The 13,870-nt window shown below is 45.0% G+C and overlaps 1 protein-coding gene across 1 annotated transcript in view; it reads left to right on the plus strand.

Annotated features, from left to right (window-relative positions):
• Positions 1 to 202: 202 nt before the first annotated feature.
• The window catches only part of GAB2 (GRB2 associated binding protein 2), a 183,200-nt gene continuing 169,532 nt past the window's right edge, over positions 203 to 13,870 (plus strand). The window contains exon 1 of the mRNA XM_025286253.3: positions 203 to 393. Coding sequence (XP_025142038.1) covers positions 313 to 393 — 81 coding nt within the window. The 5' untranslated portion in view covers positions 203 to 312. The remainder of the gene's footprint in view (positions 394 to 13,870) is intronic.

Below are 13,870 nucleotides of genomic sequence, written 5' to 3' on the forward strand. Positions count from 1 at the left end.
GGGTCCAGGGCGCTAGGCGGTGTCCGCGTCTCCGCAGGCGGCCCGCCCGGGGGCGCGGCGGGCTGTGGGCGTGGCGAGCGCGCGCCGCCCTTCCTGCCGGGGCGCCCCCGCCGCGGCCGGGCCGGGAGAAGGCGCGGGCGCGCGCGAGGCAGCCGGGCCGCGCCGCCTCGTCCTCGCCCTCGCCCTCGCCCCGCGGCCGCCGGCCGCCCCAGCCCCTCCCCTTCGCCGCGAGCCGCGCACCGCCGGCCGGCTGAGCCAGCGGCCCGCGCCCTCGTCCGTCGACCCCGCAGCGGGCTCCGGGCGGCCGGCAGCATGAGCGGCGGCGGCGGCGGCGACGTGGTGTGCACCGGCTGGCTGAGGAAATCGCCCCCCGAGAAGAAGTTGAGGCGCTATGTGAGTGCGGGCGGGGGCGAGGGGCGCTCCGCGGCCTGCCTACGGGCCGGGCTCCCCGGGAGGGTTCGCGGGGGCGCGGGCGGGGGTGCCGGGAGCGGCCGGCGCGCCCCGCGACCCGGGGCTGCTGCACACCTGTCACAGGTGCGCCGCCGAGGGGCGGGGCGGGCGGGCGGCCAGGTTGAGGCTGCGGCGCCTCCCCGGCCAGCCTCCCCGTAAACTAAACCCCGTATTGAAGTTTGTATTGATTGTTTTCATAGACCGTAAAGAGTTGATTCCCGGGGCCGGGGGGTCCGTACTGACCCCGAGCGGCTCCAGCCTGCGGGGCTCGGGGAGTGGGCGGGAAAGGGGGGACGTAGGCCGAGGGGCCGCACGGCCGGGCCCCCCACAAAGGGCGACGCGCCTCCCACCCTTTCCCCCCGCGCTTTCCCTGCCCGCCCCTCCCGGTGGCCGCCTGCTTCCTTCCAGTCCACAGCCGCTGCATCACGGGCAGCGTCAGCAGCATGTGCAGCCCTTGTATTAAGTGACTCATTTGTTTGTGCCCCTTCTTTGCCTTTATGCTGTATGTCTCTCACATGCATCCCCCCACCCCGCGAAGGTGACACTGCAGTTTGGTCTGCTACTACTGGCCCGGCTCTTGTGTTGTACAGCCCTTTGGCGTCTGGGGTCAGGAGAGATCAAGGGTCTCAGTTGCCAGGTGGTGCTAACCGACAGTGTTTACTGAAATGACCGGGACAGCCGCTCCCTTTTAAGTGAGAGGCTCCACTCCTGGGGAGGGTCGTGCAGCCTGGTGTGAGCAGTGAGTGGTCTGGTCTGGTCCCCCTCCCCCCCCGCCCCGGTCCCACTAGAAGATGCCTAGCTTGGTGGGGTCAAAGTACAAGATGATGCCAGTGACTGAGATTTGGCTGAAATCAGCCTTGGGTTATTAGACTGAGTGTGGAAATAGAAGTAAGGTCGCTAAAAGATGTCCGGGTCTCCCGTGCTCTTCTCTTCCCTTGCTGTGAAATGCCGTTGTTAAACTGCCTGTCCGTGCTGGACTCTGGGATCGTTCCCACAGCATGGAAGTCCGCTGTTGCCTTCCAGCTGCAGTGCATCAAGGGAGCTCTGAATAGACCCTGCCCGCTGTCAGCTGCACCCGTGGCTGTCCACAGGGGGAGAGGCAAAAGCTTACCAGAGTTTCCTGTCTTGGCTCCCCAGATCAGAACCAAGGGACTTCTGGCCTCTGGATTGAGGAAGTGACATTCTGTTTTTCAAAGGAAGTGTTGTTGGGGAGTGCGAGTGAGTGTGTATGTAAATGAAATCAGGCTTATTTAGATCATCTGCTGGGGGAAAAAAAGACTAAGGATTTAGCACATGACTTTCAAAAGTGGACACAGATTTTAAATATAGAAGGGATGAGACAATAAAGTGTTCATCTCAGTTTTAAAGCTCATTTTCAGAGATGTCCATGTAGCCAAGGAACTATAATTGTTAAGAAAGAAGCTTTTCTCCTCTTGAGGGCCATATCAGTTCCTTAGCAAAGGTGCATTTTTATATTAGGTAAGAAGAGTAATTTGCTATTAATCTTTTCACAAGTATAAAACAAACAAACAAACAAAATCTTCGGCCCCAAGAGCTTCAGAAGACTGTCAATCAAAGTGTAATACCATCCCTTACCAGAAGAGCTAGTGGAATGAAGTATCCAATAAAAATGAGACTTAATTGTCAAGTTAGAACACTGCCCTAAACAACCTTGAAACTTTGTTTTTGAAACAGTTTGCAATTTGACACTTTATCTACATTGACTGATAACTACTTCAACTCTATCACCCAGACTCTCATGATCCATTTCTTGGGTATTTTTGTTTCCAAGCAACTTTAGTTCAAAATAACCAGGTTCAGAGGCTTTGGGGTCAAGCACCTTTTCCCCTCATTTGAAGTACTTGACAGCCTCAAGTCATAAGATGACTTCAGCCTTTTCGTTATCTCCCTCCTACTCCAGACCATAAGGCCAAACTGGTGACAGGTTTTCTTAGGCTAGGGTGTGATGTGTTCCATTGGTATGACTGGAAGTCTCCCCTACTGTGGATGTTCACTTGTCTTAGTTGAAGCTGAGCTGGTTTGTGTAACCCTGTCTTCCTTTACATCTTCTTTTCTTTGGGGGTTTTGAGAATTTCTGTTTTAAGTTAGAACTCTGCCAGCTCTCTCTGTTCATTAGAGGCCCAAGTTCACTAGAACCAAAGTAGGAAATTTTCTAGCCCCATAACTAAACACACACCCCCAAACTGTTGCTTATTCTGTTATATATGTTAGCCATGTGATATTATAGATTGAGAAATCTTTATTATAAGAATGTGTTAGGAATCTGAAACAAAGCAAAAAGAAGTTTATGAAATAGATTACACCATTTAAAATTATTTTTTTAATCTACTTTTTATGTAATTTGGGTTGGTGTTAGGTATAAGGGTTTTTAAAAAAAATCAACTTGAAGCTATGGAAAATGTATGTTAGTTACCAGGATTAACTTTAGGGATTCCTTCATTAATGTGTGGTCTAAGTTATCAATTGTAAGAAAGTTTAAAGGGTCTGTTCATTATTTGCTGTGTGCCCTCGAGGAATTACCAAAAAAATGACCTCTGGGAAATGGTGAGTATTGCCTCGGGGATGACATAGTATGGTTGCAGAGAGGGGCTGGCAGAAGGAACTGCCCTCCCATCATTCCACAGTCTGCATGTGTATGTGTGTGCATGCACGTATGCATGGATGTAAAGTTGAAGCGATATCTTCTTGAGGAAAAAAACACGTTGACACACACTGCCCGGTTATTTTCTGTTGTTTTCACTGGGTTAAAATATTAGGGGGAAAGATAGGCAGCAGCACTGCCCCCTAGTGGCTAGTTTGGAGAAAATTGTGTATTGATTCTAAAGAACAACTGAGTTAAGAAAACTCTTGTTTGTTCAGGAAGCTCATTTATTAAAAGATCTGTGTCCCAGAAACTGTATTAGATTCTGGGAATAGCAGTTAATCCATCCCTTCAGTCTTAGCGGACGACCTTGCCCACCCCTTCACAAAGAAAACCGAAGCTTTTAAGGGAGTACCTGTCTGCATGTACTGCAGCCACGTTTCTAAATTTACCTCTACTGTCCCATACCCACCACATCCTTACCCTGTGAGTTCTTCTCCATGTTAATATATTATTTCAAGAGTTTTATATAAGTGGATTCACACAGCATAACTCTGGAGGATTGCTTTTTTCATTCAGCGTGATTCACTGGAGATTCATCCACATGATTGTACGTATCGCTAGTTAGTCCATTCTTTTTCATTGCTGGGTAATAATATTCCATGGCATGGATGTAAAACAGTTCATTTGTTTCACCACTCACCCACTGGTTACATTCTCTAACGGCCAATGTTGTTGAATATCTTTTCATATGATTATTTGCCACCTGTATATACTCTTTGGTCAAATGTCTCTCTTCAAGTCTTTTGTCTGTTATCTATTTGGATTCTTTGTTTTTTTACTGTGGAGTTAAAAAAAATTTTTTTTACATATACTTAAAATTATTAACTTATTTACTTTTGGCTGTGCTGAGTCGTTGCTGCACGAGCTTTTCTCTAGTTGCGGCAAGCAGGGGCTACTCGTCACTGTAGTTTGCGGACTTCTCATTGTGGTGGCTTCTCTTGCTGCAGAGCACAGGCTCTAGGGCACGAGGGCTTCAGTAGTTGTAGCTCATGTGCTCAGAAGTTGTGGCATATAGGCTCAGTTGTCCTGAGGCACGTGGGGTCAAACCTGTGTCTCCTGCATTGGCAAGTGGGTTCTTCACCACTGAATCACTGGAGAAGCTCTTCTGTTGAGTTTTGAGAGTTCTGTATATGCTCAAGCTATCAGTTCTTGTCAGTACATAGTTTGCAAACATTTTCTCCCAGTCTGAAGCTTGTCTTTTCATCTACCAGACAGGGTGAAGAGGAAAAGTTTTTGATTTGGATGAAGCCCTTTTTAGCAATTTTTATTTTTATGGGTTGTATTATTTTGGTCAAATACAAGAACTCTGTCTAGCCCTATTGCAGAGATTTTCTCTGTGTTTTTCCTTCCAAATATTTTGATTTTATATTTTTAACTTAAGTCCATGATCTAAGTTAATTGTTACATAAGATGTGAGACCTAGATTGAGATTTTTATTTTATTATTTTCATTAATATTAATAGTATCATTATTACTTGGGAGTGGATGCTTGATTGCTCCAGCACCGTTTGTTAACAAGACTGTGCTGCCAGGCCCCTCTGTCCATGGGATTTTCCAGGCAAGAATAGGTAGCAAGTTGCCATTTCCTTCTCCATTTGTCATAAAGTAGTTGGGTATATCGGAGAGGGCAATGGCATCCCACTCCAGTACTCTTGCCTGGAAAATCCCATGGACGGAGGAGCCTGGCGGGCTGCAGTCCATGGGGTCGCTAAGAGTCGGACATGACTGAGGGACTTCACTTTCATGCATTGGAGAAGGAAATGGCAACCCACTCCAGTGTTCTTGCCTGGAGAATCCCAGGGACGGGGGAGCCTGGTGGGCTTCCGTCTCTAGGGTTGCACAGAGTCGGACACGACTGAAGTGACTTAGTAGTAGTAGTAGTAGTTGGGTATATTTGTGTTGGTCTGTTTCTAGGTTCTCTGTACTGATCCGTGGTTCCCATGTGTCTATCCTTCTGCAATACTGCATACTGTTGATAACTCGAGCTTTTTGATAAGTCTTGAAATCTGGTACACGGATTCCTCCACTTTATTCTTGATCAGAGTGTTCTTAAATTTTTGTAAAATTTAATAAGTCATCACATCGTTAGAAAGCTTGAACAATATTGAAGTATAAATAAAAATTACCTGTAATCCATTGACCTTGAATTTTTCTTTAAACTTGTCTTATCAACAGAGATTGTGAATGTAACAAATATAGTTTAGTTCAATAATTTATCAAGCAGCCATTACATGCCAAGCACTCAAATCCTGGGCTTACAAAGAAGAAAAAGAAAGGCCTCCTGGAGAGATGCCATAACTAGAAGGAAGCCAAAGCTTTCCAGCTAGAGAGACCACTGACAGTGGAGGCCAGGTGGCCAGGACCTGCGTGGTGTGTGTCCAGGGACACTAAAAACAGTTCAGTGTTGCTGGACCACCAGCAGGATGTTGAAAGTAGAGGGCTATGAGACTGGAGAGGTAGGCGAGAGAGAACATGTGGACGGAGAAGCAAAAATGGTCAACAGTTCATGAAAATGAACTCACGGTCAGGAATCATTAGGGAACTGCTAATCAAAACCATCATGAGCTATTCCTTCACCCCTGTTAGAGCAGCTGTTCCTCAAGACGACCAGAGACGACAAGTATTGGCAAGAATGCTTGCCACTGTAGAGTAAGGGGAACCCTTGTTTTAGTGTTGGTGGGAATGCAAATTGCCACAGCCACTATGGAAAACAGTATGGAGGGGGCTTCCCTCGTAGCTCAGTCGGTAAAGAATCCGGCTGCAATGCAGGAATCCACCTGCGATGCAGGAGACCGGGGCTCAATCCCCGGGTCCGGAAGATCCCCTGGAGAAGGAAATGGCAACCCACTCCAGGATTCTTGCCTGGAAAATCCCATGGACAGAGGAGCCTGGCAGGGTGGGCTACAGTCCATGGGGTCGCAAGAGTCGGACAGGACTTAGCGACTAAACCACCACCACCACCACACTAAAAATAGAACTGTCATATGATCCAGCAGTTCCACTTCTGAGTATATATTCAAAGGAAGTGAAAATAGGATATTGAAGCAATATGTATACACAGTGGTGATTGCAACATTATTCACAATAGCCAAGATATGAAAACAATCCAAGTATCCATCAGTAGATGAATGGATAAAGAAGATGTGACCCCACACACGCACACACACACAATACAGTAATGTTCAGCCACGAGAGAGAACGAAATCCTACTATTTGCAGCAACTGAATAGACCTTGAGGGTATTATACTGAATGAAATAAGTCAGAGAAAGACTAATACTGTATGGTCTCACTTATGTATGGCATATAAAAAAGCCAGACTTAAATCGTAGAATGCTGGGGGGTAGGGAAATTGAAGAGATGTTAATCAAAGGGTACAAACTTCAGATCAGAAGATGAATAATTTCTGGAGATCTAATGTGCAGCATTATAATTTTAGTTTATTGTACACTTGAAAATTTCTAGGAGAGTATATCTTAAGGGTTCTTGCCACAGAAAAGAATGTGATGTGAATGAAGGTGTTAGCTAATGCTGCAGTGGTAATCATATTGCAGCATATGTGAAAAGCAAAGTTGCTCAGTCATGTCTGACTCTTTGAGACCCCATGGACTATAGTCTACCAGGCTGCTCTGTCCATGGGATTTCCGAGGCAAGAATACTGGAGTGGGTTGCCATTTCCTTCTCTAGGAGATCTTCCCAAACCAGGGATTGAACCCTGGTCTCCCGCATTGTAGGCAGATGTTTTACGGTCTGAGCCACCAGGGAAGCCTGCATATGAATCATATCAAATCGTATCAGCATATGATATGTATGCAGTGTATCAGATCAGCATGTTGTATACCTTAAGCTTAGCACAGTGTTACCTGTCAGTTATGTCTCAACGCTGAGGGGAAGAAAAGAACAGGGGAGAAGAGAGGTCTGCAGAAACTAGAGTGAATTCAGGATTTGTTTCTAGACCATCCTAGGCAGCCACAGCTGTATTCCAACGTATTATTTGAGTATTTAAACAAAAGCTCTTTCTAGTTCCAGTTCCTAGGAGAGAGAACCATATGGAGATTCCTTTTAGCGGTTTTGTGTTCTGTGGTCCTAATCACTGGATTGATTCTTTGTGTTCACAGCATCAGAGAGACTGCTCCATTCCAGGACCAGTCTCCTGAGCTTCTTGTCACCAGCATTGGATCAGCATTCCTCATTTGGAAGCAACCCATATGTCTATCAGCAGATAAACAAAGTGTGGATATACATATAGTGGAATGTTATTCATCCTTAAAAAGAAAGGAAATTTTTACACAAGGCCATGATGCAATGTGGATGAACCTCGATGACATTATGCTAAGTAAAATAAGCCAATCCCAGAAGGACAAATTGTAATTCCACTCATATGAAGTACCCAGAGGAGTCAAATTCATAGAGGCTTGCCAGGAACTAGAAGGAGGGAAGAATGGGGAGCTGTTGTTTAATGAGTAGAGTTTCAGTTCTACAAGATGAAAAGTTCTTGAAATGGATGTTGATGATGTTAGCACAACAGTGTGAATATTTAAGTCACTGAACTGTACACTTGAACATGGCTAAGATGGTAAATTTTATGTTATATGTATCTTTCCACATGTTAAAAAACTCCTTATTTGTTAGTACTCGGCACTGCTAGTACTTATCCAAGAGAAAAAAACAGGATGGAATCTCCACAGCCTTGAATGATAATGGAATGTTCTTTCAGGGATCTAAGGACCAGAGGGAGTAAAGTTGTACAAATCAGAAAGGCACGCCTGCTGCTTTGCTTAATGAAACAGCTTTGATGTTGCTGTCTATCTGTAGCTGACCTTTCTCTAACTGGAAGGGAAAAATGGAGGTTATGGTAACCTCAAGTTTATGAGAAATGCTGAGAGTATAGGTTCCTGAGAAGGCTAATTGCCTGCATCCAAACTAACATTGACACTTGTTTATAGAGTGTATTTTGTATCTTTTATCATCCAAAGGGCATAAATCAGTACTAAACCCTGCCTTCAAGGAATTTACAGGCTACAGATACCAGAAATATACATGTGAAACAGAGCAATGTCCTTATATGGAGTTGTGTGGTCCAGACAACAGGTTTCATGGAGGTGAGAGCCCTTAGCCTGGAAAAAGATTGAAGAGCTTCCTGGAATAGAAAGTGGGGATGTGAGTTGAACTCAAAAGATTTGGACTTAGAAAGGAACTTGGAAATTAAAATGGGTAGGGGGCAGTGTACATGGCATTTGAGAGGCAGTGGAAATCCATCCAGACTGGAGGGGTCTATAGCAGAAATCAGAGGATTGAGAAGTAAGTGGAAAGTTGAGAATAGTCCATAAAAGTAGTTCTTAGATGGTAGGATGACATTTATTAATGAAGAGCATCACTCTAACTCCAGAAGTTTTTGCCTCTCAGTTAGCCACTCCTTCAGTGCGAAATGTCGGTGGTGTGTTGACACTGTTTATCTTCAGAAGACCTCTGTCTTAGTGATTCAAGGGGCTCTGAGTCCTTGAGCAAATGAGGTGATTTTCTGAGTCTGCTTCCTTGTTTGTAAAAATTGGCAAAATACATCTTACCTCTCTGGGTTTGAGAATTTACTGGATAACATGTGAAAAAAAAAAAACTTAGCATAATGTCTAGGCTAGAGTAGGCCTTTAATATTGAGGGATGTGGCAGTAGGGTCTGATGTTTGTTTATATTTCTTAATTATTCCATAGGCATTTAGGACATGAGCATGGTTGTCTTCACATCCCTTTCAAGGTTGAGTTAGGCCTGAAGTTCACAATGACAGAATGTAAGTGGAATTCCCAAGCTAGATATTAAAATTACATCCAATTGTAAGGAGTTATTTTTTTTTTTTTCCCCAAAAGGAACATCCCAAGGGTCACCTGATCTCAAGGAAGGAAAATGAAACCACATGGGGTTTTGTCTGAAGCTGTAACCTTGTGTGCTAAGGGATATAAAAATTAATGTGTGATTCTGGAACCCATGTTTGAGAATGACTTAAAACGCAAAAACTTGCAAGCAAGTGGTAACCCTTTAAAACTCTGATGTCTCCTACCTCCCAGGCCCCTCCAAAGTGAGCCCTCTTTTTGGCTTGTTTCTGTGGCACTTTTTTCACTTCTAGCTTGGACGCTCAGGCTGGGCTTTCGTCTGCCTCCCGAGATTATGAAGCCTTGCATCACAGTGAAGCACCAGCTGTAAGCAAGGCACGTTCAAAGTCACTGGCATTTTTGCTTTACAACTACCCCCGCCCCGTTTATGTTTGCTTCTCTTTATCTACCAGTTGTCAAAATATTGGATTTAATAATTTTCAAAGTGATTAATTAAGATGTTTTGGAGTAGCATTATGAGCTGACATATTTATACACATTTGATATATTTGAACCGGCTCTGGTTGTTGTCCTTACTGATGTCCAGCTTGTACTATCTTTAGCTAGTGGGAGCCTGTTCAAGTTGGTTTCTGGGTCCTTTTGACCTCACCTTACTAGCATTTGATAGTTTTCTTTGTTATCTGATAATGACAAGATGTTCCAGGCCTATCTGGTACAAAGATGTTCCAGGCCTATCTTTATATTTCTGATCCAGACTTGGAATTAGCCATTTCCTGTAAGAATTATTTTAGTAAAAATGGTATCTAGAAACCCTCATGGGCTTGAAGGGGCGCTTATTACTTTTGTGTTGGTCACACACACAGTTCCAAATACTATCAAGACTTCATCTCATTGGCTTCATCTGTCCCTTTTACTGTTTCTTTGCTGGAATATTTTAAAGTAAATTTCTCGACATGTACATAAGTCTTATAAGCATATATGTGAAAACAAAGGAAAAAAAGATGTGTGAATATACCATCCCTTATGTACACATTTCCCCTGGTTAGACGAGGAAGTTACTTCAAGTTATTCACAGCTGTAGGCAGTATAGGCTCATTCTGTTACCAGGTGGAGCATCATCTGAGAGTTTCACCCCAGCTGGCAAGTCACAGCGTTTAAGGATCATTAAGTGTCACCACGGGACACTTGAAAGGTTTTCTTGGACAGGCAGTCTGTATATCTTGCCTTAGCCTACCTTGGAGAAACATACTCTTTGGAGCTTGGCTGACTTACAAGAGCAAGGGAGAGGGCTAAGTTTTATATACAGTAGTGAAGAGATTAATCTTCTTTTGAGGACTATAGGAAAGAATCGGTTACTTTGATCTTTTGACATAATTTTCTAGAGGAAAATATGAATATAGGCTCAATAGATATATAATTTTTTTGCGTACCAACAAAGGCTACAGTATGTTGAGTTCAGTGCCCATTAGAAGTCTGTCTGAAGATGCTATCATTAATGAATAATAGGTCTGCAGTGTCCGTGGTATTCTCTTCAGAGTTTACAGTCCTGCTGGGGAAGCAGCGTGGATTTTAATGGCAGACAATACAAATGGCAAAGAGCGCAGGCGAGGTTGGTGTAGTGTGGTCAGTGATGCCAGTGGCACAAGACACGCGTTTAGATTTTACTTGCGAGGAATCTGCCATCTCACCTTTCTGCACCCATTTCTTACGCATTCTTAGCTCTCCGTTCATGTGTCACCTTGTGGCTGCCTTTCCTGCCTTGTCGGCCCCGTCAGGATGAGTTATGGAACCCCTTCTCCATGCTCCTGCGTCTCGGTGCCCCAGCAGCACTGGTAATCTATGCTGTGCTTACCCCAGGATGGTGTCTTCTGGAGTGCACCGTGTCCTTGCTCATGTCCTTGCTCATCCTGGTAGCCCAGGCGCCTGAAGCCCAGTGAGTCACTGGTTGACAAGGACTTGCTGTGCTTTCAGGGTAGTAGTGCTAGTCGCTCAGTGGTGCCCGACTCTGTGGGACCCCATAGACTGCAGCCCGCCAGCCTCCTCTGTCCATGGAACTCTCCAGGCAGGAATACTGCAGTGGGTTGCCATTCCCTTCTCCAGAGGACCTTCCCCACTCAGGGATCGAACCCAGATCTCCTGCACTGCAGGCAGATTCTTTACTGTCTGAGCCACCAGAGGACTTTATATGTTTTTAAGTTTTGAACAAATATTACTTTAGGGTTGGTTACATTTCTTTGGAGAATAGAGAGCCTGAGCTAGAATTGGACTGAAAGAGTGGTGTTTTTTTGTTTTCTTTTAGCAGCAATTTGTGGAAACTTTGGGATAGGCTGTAAAAATTGAATTTTTGGTAATATTTAAATTTTAATTATATAATAAACTTATAAATACAGAATATTATTTAAAAAGCAGAGACATTAATAAAAAGCACCTGTAATACCTACTGTAGCACCTACTATAGCATAAACATTGTTAATATTTTAGTGTATATCCTAATCTCTTTTTTCTTACGCTTATATGTGATTTGTGTATTTTACAAAATCAGAGCAAGACTGTACCACCTTTTGTATGCTTGTTAATATTGAAAATATCTCCCTGTGACACAAATGGTCTGCTAAGACATGGCTTTAAATGGTGCTCCGGCATAATGTGTCATGTGTGCTGTGCTTAGCCACTCAGTTGTGTCCGGCTCTTTGCGACCCCATGCACTGTAGCCCGCCAGGCTCCCCTGTCCATGGGGATTCTCCAGGCAAGAGTACTGGAGTGGGTTGCCATGCCCTCCTCCGAGGGATCTCCCCAGTCCAGGGATCAAACCCAGGCCTCCCATCTTGCAGGCAGATTCTTTACTGTCTGAGCCACCAGGAAAGCCCTAATGTGTCATAACACAGAGCTTCTCAAGCATGTGTAATGTAAGGACACTTTATAAACATTTTTTACAGGTTCTTGATGTTGAATTAATTTATCTTTATTATTATGTTACCCAAATGTCTATAAACAAAAACTATGATGTAGAAATGTTTTCTTACAGCCCTTCTACAATTATTAAAAAAATTTTTTTACAGATTTAACTTTGGAATCAATATAATTCACATTAGCAACACTGGATATTTTGCTGAAACTAAATTGTTGTTTAAAATGTGGATATAGCCCTTACTCTTATGGAGGCTGTCTGCTCTGTGTCCCATTCCTTTCTTTGTTTGACCTACAGTGAGTTTGTCTAGCAAGCCATTTATTTAGCTTTTAATAAGTATGACCACATTATTTATATGCCATCACCTCTGTCCTTCTTTCTCATTAGTGATTAGTGTATCAAATTTAAAGAAGTGTTGTGTTAGTTACTCAGTCGTGTCTGACGCTTTGCGGCCCCATGGACAGCAGCCCACCACTCTCCTCTGTCCATGAGATTCTCCAGGCAAGAATTCTAGACTGGGTAGCCATTCCCTTCTCCAGGGAATATTCCCGACCCAGGGCTTGAACCCACGTCTCTGGCAGTGGCAGGCAGATTCTTTACCACTGAACTACCAGGGCAGCCCTGAGCAAGTTTCTTGATCTTTCCAGAGCTTTCATTTCATAATCTGTGAAGTGGAGACAATGATAACTTTAACCAGTTAATTGCATAGTTTTAACTCAGAGGAGTGTAAACATGAATGTTTTTGCCCTCCTCTAGTCAGAACTCCCAATTGTGCTTTGTCAAAATCTCCGTTTCCTCTAGGGCAGGGGTTCCCAACCTCCAGGATCTAATGCCTCATGATTTGAGGTGGAGCTAATGTATTAAGAAGAGAAATAAATTGCATAATAAATGTAATGCACTTGAATCATCCCAAAACCATTTGCCCTCACCGCAGTCCGTGGAAAAATTGTCTTCCTCGAAACCGGTCTCTGGTGCCAAAAAGGTTGGGGAGTGCTTCTCCAGGGGCCCGATCCCTGATGAGACCTAGGGCAGAGTCCACAGGCTTCTCGGTCACTCTGGGTTACTGAAAGTCCATCATTGTAAAATCTCACTGTTACCTAGTTGAAAGCTTTTCCTACTCCTAGTACCATCCAGACTTGTGACTCTGGGAGTGTGAATTGGGAAAAGGTAGATATGGTCTGTCTTTCTACTCTTCTTCCCTGTTCCTCTCCTCAGAGAGTTTGGGGGTGGGAGGATGTATATGTATGTCTGGTGTATTTCTTCCCTGCTCTTGTCTCAGCTCCAGTGGTTGGCATGTAGGGATGGGCTAGAGGGAGAGGGCCAGGAGTAAAGTGTCCCTTACATGGCTGCCCTTGGGTCCTCCTCGATGGCACGTGCTGGTTGCCTGACCAGCACTGCCTGTGTGCACTCCCCGCACTTGTAAGCTCTCTAGAGAACAGGCTTTTCCCCACTGTGTGTTCTCCAGACACCGAGAGGAAACTGGTGTTCTGTTCTTTCAGTTTCTTGTAGGCCAACCCTTCCCTCTGCTGGCACCCCACAGCTGGAGTCCACTTACCTAATGGACGGCTGTCTTGGTGGGAACCTGGCAAGAGGGCTTAAGGTCCTCAGGGTCCGTGGGACTTCCTGATGGAGAGGACTCACATTCATGCCAAACGTGGGGGGGGGCAGCATTGGTGCCCCTTCTCACTCCGTTCCTCCCTTCCCCGTCCAGGATGATCCAGGGCAGATCTGTCAGTCAGTGGCCTGAGCAGATGTTCACCAGGCCTTACAGTTTTTAAAAATTCTTGTCCCTATTCTTTTTTGTGCAGCACCCATAGCTCTGTAACTGACTGACTTAGGGAAGCCCACTGTGGGAGTAGGGAGAGCACCACCCCAGAGGACGGCACAACGAACGAGGTCAGAGGATCCAAGGTCCCCCTCCCGTCGCCGCTCTTCCTCTGCGGGCGGGGGAGGGGGAAGGGCAGTGCAGGGGCACAGAGGGGGTTGGATTAAAAAGGCTTCACACTATACTTTCTTAATAAAA

The sequence above is a fragment of the Bubalus bubalis genome, chromosome 5 (assembly GCF_019923935.1).
Source record: "Bubalus bubalis isolate 160015118507 breed Murrah chromosome 5, NDDB_SH_1, whole genome shotgun sequence".
NCBI lineage: Eukaryota > Metazoa > Chordata > Mammalia > Artiodactyla > Bovidae > Bubalus > Bubalus bubalis.